At 53.6% G+C, this 9,527-nt stretch overlaps 2 protein-coding genes across 3 annotated transcripts; both read right to left on the bottom strand.

Moving 5' to 3' along the window:
- Positions 1–708: 708 nt before the first annotated feature.
- Positions 709–4,159, bottom strand: MYL6 (myosin, light chain 6, alkali, smooth muscle and non-muscle). 2 transcript variants are annotated; one of them, XM_008577167.1, is made up of 7 exons: positions 4,016–4,159; positions 3,721–3,748; positions 2,535–2,678; positions 2,143–2,316; positions 1,969–2,046; positions 1,629–1,673; positions 709–907 (listed from the first exon to the last, which is right to left on the bottom strand). In XM_008577167.1, exons 1-6 carry the CDS (start codon positions 4,016–4,018, stop codon positions 1,645–1,647), a joined length of 456 nt encoding a protein of 151 aa, XP_008575389.1. In that variant the 5' UTR covers positions 4,019–4,159; the 3' UTR covers positions 709–907; positions 1,629–1,644. The 2 variants fall into 2 exon arrangements, with proteins under 2 accessions (XP_008575389.1, XP_008575388.1); XM_008577166.1 differs by lacking the exon at positions 1,629–1,673.
- Positions 4,160–4,376: 217 nt separating this feature from the next.
- Positions 4,377–8,755, bottom strand: MYL6B (myosin, light chain 6B, alkali, smooth muscle and non-muscle). The gene is made up of 8 exons (XM_008577165.1): positions 8,552–8,755; positions 7,055–7,271; positions 6,314–6,341; positions 5,767–5,910; positions 5,367–5,540; positions 4,805–4,882; positions 4,619–4,656; positions 4,377–4,476 (listed from the first exon to the last, which is right to left on the bottom strand). Exons 2-7 carry the CDS (start codon positions 7,223–7,225, stop codon positions 4,628–4,630), a joined length of 624 nt encoding a protein of 207 aa, XP_008575387.1. The 5' UTR covers positions 7,226–7,271; positions 8,552–8,755; the 3' UTR covers positions 4,377–4,476; positions 4,619–4,627.
- Positions 8,756–9,527: the final 772 nt, after the last annotated feature.

Here is a 9,527-nt window from a genome sequence, read left to right as displayed (position 1 = left end):
ATTCCTTCACAGGGCCATTCACCCTTGCTGGAGAGGCACTCTGCAAGCCACAGGGCCTACAGACACTATGCCTCACCACAGAAGGCTGAAGGCAGCACAGCAGTCAGGACTGTGCACTCCTACAGGAGCAGAGGCTCTCACCTGCTCTAAAAATAGCTGTTTAAGACTTGGAAGCACATCCCCACAATGTGGCGGTTTTGTATCTATCCTTTCGGAAGGAGTAGCTTCATTCCTTCCCTTATTAGGGAGGAGGCAGGCCTCTTAAACTGCTGCTGGTTTTTTGGCCCCTAGCCCTGCCGAGGTGACCGGCTCAGGCAGTGCTAATAGGGCCTGGCTTTAGCTGCAATAAACACTCCCCAGCCTTCCCCACAAAAGGCCTTTAGTGCTTGGTGGGGTAAGAGGGAGAGGTAGGTGGGGTTAAGGAGCTGGAGGGCTAGGAGAAGACACAGCCTGATATGGGATGGAATGATGGCCAGCCTTGGTTCTACAGGGATTTATGGCTTTCCTAATCCTTCAAGGGGTAGCCTCTGTAGCATAGATAAATGGGGCCTGTATTTCTTAAATGAGGCGAAGGATGGCTACTACAGGCCTCTCCCCAGCTTTCCCCAACCTCTGGCCCATTGACCTTGGATTCTGCCTCGGGGCAGAAATCACCACCATCTCACCTTCTTCCCCTTCAATCTGCTCAGGAAGGAAAGCAGAGACGAATTGGGGCACAAAGAGCAAGTTTATTTGGTGAATGATGACGGCAAACATCGTCCAAGAAAGACACGATGGGAGAGGTGCTGTGACAAGACAGTCTAGGAGGCCTCTGGGGCTAGATGCAAAAAGTCTCACACAGGGAAAGGCACGGGGCTCTGGGGATACTGGGAATGTCCTCAGCCATTCAGCACCATACGGACAAGCTCTGTGGAAAAGAAAGGTGGGGTGAACCAGGGAGCAGGGCTGAGGAGGGGTATGCCAGGGGCCAGGAGACAACAAGACCACAAAGGTAGCATAAAAGGGAACATGCCCACAGCAACCAACTTTGGGGTCAGTTTGCAGAGGAGCCACCTTGAGTCTGACAAGTTCTCTCTGCCCCTAGCTCCCCTCCCACCAGCTGTTAGTCCCCCACCCTACCCTGAGCAGCAGGAACACAGCAGAGGCAGAAAAGTTCTCAACTACACCTACAGCTACTGTTAGCCACTGGCAGGAGAGGACAGAGTTTTGGGTTAGGGTACCTCCAAGCTGCCCAGCATAGGGAAGGGCAAAGGACTGTTCAGTTATAGCAGCAGAATGGGACAGGCAACCCCCACCCCACCCCTATGCCAACCACCCATGCTCCAGGGCCAAATGATCATCCTAAGCAAGACATATATAGGCTGGTAAGAGTTCCCAGACATCAGCACCCAGGGCCCTATAAGCAAAACCTCAGAGACCATTCTAAGAGAAGTAAGGAGGTACCATACCAGAGGCTGTCGTCCTCTTTGAGGACCCCCTCCCCTCCCTAGTCAGCTCCATGCAGAAACATGCCAGAAGGAATTCAGATGGTAGTAGGGTAAGGGTAAGGCTAAAGAGCACAAGTTGGGAAGAAAAAGGAAACACTGGGGGAAATCAACTAGAGAAGGAGAGGCTGGGAGGAGCCGTACCCGCCCCATGGGCCCGTCACCCCGACAGGATATGCCTCACAAACGCTGCAGAAAGGAAGAGACATTAATGGTGAAGACAAGACACAGACATGGGGTGAAGGGTCAGGCGGTGGGGAACAGGCGTTCCATTTATTTCCCATTCCTTCCCCACCCTTCAGACCACATCACCCCTTTTTTTCCTGTCATACCCCCCTGACCTCCCATTCCTAGGCTGGGCACTGCCCCTTGCTGCCTGGCTCCTTTTGGAGCCCAAGTCCAGGCATAGGGAAAGCTCCAGATGCTGTCATTGACCTGCCCCATATGGCTGCTTTCTCCAAGACAGCCCCAGTTCACTTCTCACCTTCGTAGTTGATACAACCATTGCTGTCCTCGTGTCCTGCCACCAGCATCTCTACTTCTTCCTCTGTCATCTTCTCACCTTTAGGGGGAAGGAGAGAGCATTTTTGGAATTGGGTGACAGGTGAGGTGTATCAGGGTAGCAACTCAGCTCAAAGACAAGGGCATAGAGCCTTACCCAGCGTGACAAGGACATGCCGGATTTCAGCGCCCATTACCGTGCCGTTCCCTTCTTTGTCAAACACCCGAAGGCCTTCAACATAATCTTCATAGGTGCCCTGGTCCTTGTTCTTGGCCACAGTCTGCAGCATAGGCAAGAAGTGCTCAAAATCCAGTACCTTCACATTCATCTCTGCCGTGAAGGAGGTGGAAATGTTAGCCAGGGAAGTCACATGAATTCTCAGGACCAGGGATTATGGGGATAACAACTAAGCAGATGATTCCCACTCCATGGGATTTGCTAATGGAGAGAAGACTTGAGTTTGGGGCACGTGAAGATAAAGGGAAGCTCATAGCTGAGGAACTGTGGGCCCACTACCACACCGAGGAGCTGTTCATAAGGACCCTCACCATCACTCTTAGGGTTCCCCAGGACCTTGAGCACCTCGGCGTTGGTGGGGTTCTGGCCCAGGGCCCTCATCACGTCCCCACATTGGCTGTATAGGATCTTGCCATCACCTGTTCGGTCAAACAGCTGGAAGGCCTCCTTGAATTCTGAGAATTCAGATGAACGTCAGCATTGGGGATGTGGGGGTTAATCCAAACCCTACCTCAGAGCTCTGCTGCCCATTCAACTTAGATCATGCTGAGGAAACCAGATATCTGTACTCCACTGTATACCAAAGTACGCTGAGAGATCCATTTCTCTTGCTCCCAACTCAGGTGTCCCACAAGAAGACACAGCCTGGGCCGAGCCCGTGGTGCACTCGGGAGAGTGCAGCACTGGGAGCGCAGCGACTCCCGCCGCGGGTTTGGATCCTATATAGGAGTGGCTGGGGTGCTCACTGGCTGAGCGCGGTGCGGGCGACACCACACCAAGGGTTGTGATCCCCTTACCGGTCACGAAAAAGAAAAAAAAAAAAAAAAAAAGACACAGCCTTCCTTGGCACCATGGCATCCATTTACATACCCCCTCCGCCTACAGCAGGCCTGACCAAGCTCTGCACTACTGCTATACTACTCAGGGCAGGAATTTGCCACTGCCCAGTGTGGGTCCTGTCCTTATAAGGAAGTGGGAGCAGCAGCCTGGGATGGGTCATCCCAGCCTGCCATTTCCCACCCTTCCTGTACACAGACTTTCTAGAGGGTAGAGCTACAAAGTCATATCCTTAGCAAACTCCACAGTCTCCACCTTCACAAAATATCAAGTCACTGCTCTTTACAATCTTCACAGTTCCAAGCTGGGGGAGAGGGACAGTTATCAAAGAGGGAGAGAAGAGGCAGAAGTAGCTGATTAAGGGACAGAAGAGTGCAGGCAGCTTAATAAACCCTCCCCAAACCCCACACACCACAGGCATTAGGTGACCAAGTTGTTTCACATACCCACACCACCTAAAACTCACCAAGTGCTTGGGGCTCAGATCTAGAGTGGAAGGGGAGGGAGGAAGAAAGAGTGAGAAAAGAAAATGGAGGATCCAGAAGTAGGGTGAAGGGAATCCAGGGGTACTCTCCTTGGGACGCTAGAGATGACAGGTTGGGTTTGGAGGTTAGGTGTTAGAAGGGGTGTCCCTCTCCCTAGGGGTCAGAGACTACATACCTGCGGTCTGGTCCTCGGTGAAGTCACACTGCTCAGAGAAGAAGGGTGTGGTCAGCATCTGAACACCAGTCCCCCGGGCTTCCATCCCAGTCCCACAAACTCTGAACTACAAACTCCTGGTGCAGGCTGAGGACTCGCTTCCCAGTAGGACAAGGCCCCAGACTTTACTATCCCACCTTCAACCGTCCGGGACCTCAAGTTCTCTTTGCCCCCACCCCCTGCCTTCTCGCCCCCTACCCGTGGCTTCCCGCCTCTTGCCCCAAATCCCGCTCATCTCCCAGGCCCGGGGCCCCACCATCTTGACTGCTCAGCTCCGCCGGACCTTTCCCTGCAGTAATGGCTCCGACTGCAGGCCCAACCCTAGCCTTAGTACGTCCCGGTGACGCCATCCTCAGCTGGCCCAGCCAATAGGAACTCCGACCTGGGCTGGTGCCGACGACATTGCTACATTAGTAACCAGGTGGGCGGAGCCTACTGCTGACAATTTCTCCGGAATAGCCCTACCTGGGTCCGGAAACCGCCCCGGGGTTGGGGTGGGGCGCGACGAAATCTGTCCCTCCGAACCGCAGAAATACCAGAAAATAATAGGACTTCGGAGATGAAAGGGCCCTCCCTTCCCACCCTCCTTCACCAGTGAAGAAAACAGCAGTCGGAGACCAAGGGAGGAACCGTGTCTTTATTTTGAAACAATACGTGGCCTCCTAGTGGCAGGAACGTGCTTCCGCCTGGCGGGGCCCAGTTCTGACCCTCCTGGATCTGCGGGGAAAATAAATTGCTAAATCTTGGCGCTCGCGCAGCAACCAGATGGGAAAACGCAATCTCCTGCTTCTCTAGACCGGCTGAGGGACGGGAAGGAGACTTGCCTCTCAAGGCGGGATGAGGGATGAGAGGGTCCTACCTGTTGAGCTCAGACGCTTAGGATGTGCTTCAGGAAGGCTGCAGAGAGGAGGCAAGAGGGGCTTCAGAAGCAGGCCTTTGGATAATCCATCTGCCTTTAAGTAATCCAGGGTGCCCCGACCACACAGGACGAGATACCAGGCTCCCCTCCTCCCCTGGCCCTTCTCCTGTTCCTCTGGCTCCTCACCCTCGTAATTGATGCAGCCGTTGCTGTCCTCATGTCCTGCCAGAACATCCTCCACCTCCTCCTCAGTCAACTTCTCTCCTGAACCACAGACACAGCGTTTGAGCCCCTGCCTTCCCTCCCTCACCAACCTAGGCTGTGCACTTCAGGGTGGTACCTTTTCTTCTCCCACCCTGACACTTGCCCATAGCCACAGTCCCTCAAGGGAATCCTCCCCTTGTAATGGTAATGCCTCCTGCTTTCCATTTCACCTTGGTACTGTTGAAAACTTTAATGGACAAGGAAACAATCCTAGAGGGTTAAGAGACTTGTACCAGATCACAGAATACAAGCATCTCTTCAAAATGAAAACTCAGGTCTTCCACCTCATCCCCTTTCCTCTGCTGTGTGGGAGGCACCTTGGCCTCTGGAGGAGCAAGTCCCTCAGATTCTGCCGCCATGGCTCTGACCTTCTCAGTCATGATCTGCAGGACAGCAATCCCCTCCCTGGCTCTGCCTACCTGGCCAACCTTTTTCCTGGTCCACCCCCTCCTCTACCCCAAAGGCGTTCTGGTCCCTGCCTCACCCAAGGTGGTGAGGACATGTCTCAGCTCTGCTCCCATGACTTTGCCGTTCCCCTCCTTGTCAAACACCCGAAGCCCCTCCAAGTAGTCATCATATGTGCCTCGGTCCCGGTTCTTGGCCACTGCCTGGAGCATGGGCAGGAAAGTCTCAAAGTCCACTCGCCGGGACTTCAGCTCTGGAGGTTAGAGAGAGATGAGGGAGAGGTCACTGTGGTTATCACCAAGGACCCAGCTCCCATCCCTATCACAATGGCTTTCATCCTGTTCAGCATTCAGGATGTTTTTCTACTCCTGTATTGACGGTTTTTGAACTCCTGAGATCCATCCCAGCATCCTTTGTCACCTTACCAATATTCTACCATTGAAAATTGAAAACTAGCATTGTTCCAAGGGTCCCCTCACCATCGCTCTTGGGGTTCCCCAGGATCCTGAGCACCTCGGCGTTGGTGGGGTTCTGGCCCAGGGCCCTCATCACATCCCCACACTGGCTGTACAGGATCTTGCCATCCCCTACTCGGTCAAACAGCTCGAAGGCCTCCTTGAACTCTAAGGTATAAGGAGAAGTCAGTGTGGACCCAGGGTTCCCGTCATCCCCAGACCAAAAGGAGGTTCAGAAACTGTGTGCTACGGACCACCCTGTGGCTCACTCGGGAGAGTGTGGTGTTGATAACAACAAGGCCACGGGTTCGGATCCTATATAGGGATGGCCGGTTCGCTCACTGGCTGAGCGTGGTGCTGACAACACCAAGTCAAGGTTTGAGATCCCCTTACCGGTCATCTTTAAAAAAAAAAGAAAGAAACTGTGTGCTACAATTGAATACAAGGAGGGAGGAAAAGAGGAGTAGTGTGAGAGATTTCAAGGTTCGGACTAGAGTTAGGGGAACAGGAAGAGGATCTGACCAGGGGCTTGAGACTAGACAGTGAGTTTAGGGAACCAGCTTCTCCTCACCCTCCAGCTGGTCCTTGTTAAACTCGATCTGTGGAAGAAAAGAGCAGGTGAGGAGAGATGACAGGGCGTATTCAATCCCTCTCCAGCATTCCTCCCAACCAACTGGCGGCCACTTCTGGGGAGGGGCCCAGAGGGAGTAGGCTGGGAGCCCAGCCACTTCAGTCCCATTCCCAGCTCTGGGCCTTGGGAGAATCCCAAGAGGAGGAATTATAGGGGGGAGGGTTCCCTGGGAACAGGGTTAATCCCATGCCACCTGTTCCCCTCCCTCCACTGTCCTGAGTCCTGCATCCCTCACATAACTGGGGGCTGAACAAAGGCTAAATTTACCCCCGGCCCCCAGCTGTGATTGTCTAACAAGTCTGTCCTCTTCGGCCTCCCCTCCTGGGGTTCAGAGCTGCAGCCTTTTGACTTGAACAGCCAGCCAGGGGCAGCCAGCAGCTCTCTTCCCTTCACCTTGAAACTGTCCTCAGTACCCAGGTGTTCCCCCATCTCAGAGTCCCTCAAGCAGGGGGATCAGTGAGTGCATGTGTGTATCTGCACACACACATTATAAGTTGGAGAGAATATCAAAGACAACAGCAGAGTCATAAGTGGATGCTTCCATGGGAGACTAAGGGGAACTCCCAATCTCATTCCAGTGTTCATTCATTCCCTACCCTCTAGATGCCCCCAATCCTCTAGGCTGTGTTCCACCCGCGAACCACCCCTTACCACTTCCATTCTCACTTTCCGGGGACTCACCACCACTTTGGAGAGATCAACAGGGGGCCCCTGGATTTTCTCAGGGGCTGGGGGGACAGCTGGCTCAGGTGTAGTCTTGGCTGGAGCAGCTGCTGCTGCTGGCTTGGCAGCAGGCTTGGAGATGGAGGGTCCTGCTGGTTTCTTCACGGGAACATCCTTTTTGGGAGGCATGATGTCCGGTGGCCAAAGGACAGTGTGCCGATGGGGGCACCCATCTCTGTTTAAATAGCCAGGAAGTCTGGGATGTCAAGGGGCGGGGGCAGGGGCACAAAGCCAGTTGGCGGTGGTGAGGATGAGGTAGAGGAGAGATATGCCCGCGTGCCCTCACTCCCCTGGCCTCCTATCGTTCAGGATTCCTGCCCCAAGGTCTTCTTCCCTCTTTCCTCCCTTCCCCAAACGCTGGCCAGAACAATGTTCTTTCTGGGGGCAGGGGGAATAAGCCCAGAGACTACCCAGAATGGAGGAGTTAACCTCCAGGGTGAGGACAGGATGCTTGCCAGTGACACTGAGATAGAGGTAAGGCAAAGGAGGGGATCCAGCAACTTTAGACTCTTGAAGGCCCAGGTGGTGGGGGGGCTTGTGTGAACTGATATATGTTAAAGGAGGGTCTGGGAGCAGTGAAAAGGGAAAAAACAAGCAGCTCTTCTGTCATCCATCCCAGTTTGGTCTGGGGATGACAGATGACCATTGGTGAGGAGTGGGGGTATCTGACCCCACAATCTGATAATCCTCAGTACTTGTAGTCCTTGAGCTCCCTCCCAGCCCAGAACTGGAACTGTGCACAAGTATAAAGAAAGAATAGTAATGGAAAGGGGAATGTGACACTCCCTCCCACCACTGTCTCCTGTGCCCAGTGTTGTTTTAGGGGTGGGAATGGGGACAAGGATCAGGTTTAACACCCACCACCCACACTTCCAAGGACGAAAATCTTTTCCTTAAGCCCATTATCATTCAAGTCAAACAAAAGGTAGGGTGCTTGCTAAATCTGCAGGGACCCCGTGGTGGCACCTGGGGGGAAGGGCGGGCTCTGGGAGACAAAGGGCCTAAATTTTCTAATCCGAAAGGATGAGGGAGCTCCTATGGGCTCCATGAGTACTCACCCCCCAACCAGGGGGATAATAAAAGTCTTGACTGAGGCGCCAGGTCACAAAACTTGCTAGGCGCGCTGGGGTGCAGGTCGAAGTTGGGGGCGTTTGGGAGTAAGTAAGGATTGCTGGCTACTTTTGCTGTGGGGGGAAAGGAGAGGATTTAGGTAGCATCCTGAAAAAGATAGTAGTAGTGATTCTACTTAGGCCCTGGGGTTCAGAGAGTTGATGCTGGGTCTTTCATTAGCAAAAAAAGCGCGTATGAATCTCATTACTGCAAATTGTCCCATTTTGGGAAAACCAGGAATCATTCTTCCCGCAGGGAATACATCCATCTCTCACACACACACACTCACTCACACACTCCTAAGCCTTAAAGGAAAGCCGTCCTCCCCAACCCCAAAGAACTCACCATGCGCGGTTCGGGTAAGGGACGGGGGCGGGGTGCAGCTCGGCCCGCGGCACTGAAGGGTTCATTCTGGCTGCCGCGAAGCATATTGGGAGTTGTAGTCCCCGCGGGTTCGCGGGAAACGCTCTCTCTAGAGCAAAGGCGACGCGGGGGAGGGGGCTTCCGGCCCATGGCGACGGTTGGTGACTCAGGCTCTTTCCAGCGCGCTTTTTCTCCAGGAACTGAAGGGCAGTGTGCAATTTACCCTTCTCACCCCTGACCCTAGAACCCTGTGGGACCCCTCACACGATCTCTCTTCCTTATCCCTGGTGAATCCCCCGTTTAGTGAGTGCGGAGATTTTTTCCTGGATATACTCGGAACCAGGGGAAAGGCTGAAGCTGCAGCACGCAGCATGGAGGTCAGCTAGCTGCGAGCACTTACTGCCCCGGGGAGAGCAGCTGCGGTCGCTTTCGCTTCCTCTCGCGGTTTGGTAGAAAGAGAACAGAGGCCATTGAGTTGCTGCGTGGCTTGGACTAGTAACTTCCAAAGGTTTTGATTTTTTAAAAATTAGCTGGCCGCTGAGGTATATGTTAAGATTTGCAATTAAGCCCGGTCACTTGACCCAGTCTCTCCAAGCCGAGGCTTCTCCATCCTCTGGTCGCATATGCGCCATCCTCCTAGGTCTTAAGAAGTCTCCTTAGAACAGAGGGCTGGACACTCCAGCCCTTCACTCTGAGACACCTCTGCCCAGAATTGGAGTTCACTCATTACTCCAGGCGTTTGTCAAATGTCTCTGTGCTGGGAGGGAACCACCTTAACTCACTGGATCGGTAAATACCTGGCTGTCGTGTTGGAGGCTGGAGCTACACGGGCGTGTAAGGAGTGGATCAGAGTGGAAAACCCATGTGAGGGCAGGAGGATGGGCACAAGTGAACATTACTAGTTGAGGAAAGCCTCCCAGAAGAATAGAAATGGATTTTACAACAGAAATAACGATGA

This window comes from Galeopterus variegatus, unplaced genomic scaffold (assembly GCF_000696425.1).
Source record: "Galeopterus variegatus unplaced genomic scaffold, G_variegatus-3.0.2 Scaffold1458, whole genome shotgun sequence".
In the NCBI taxonomy this organism is placed as follows: Eukaryota; Metazoa; Chordata; class Mammalia; order Dermoptera; family Cynocephalidae; genus Galeopterus; species Galeopterus variegatus.
Note: the sequence above shows the minus strand (reverse complement) of the source record. Positions and strands in the feature narration are given on the sequence as shown.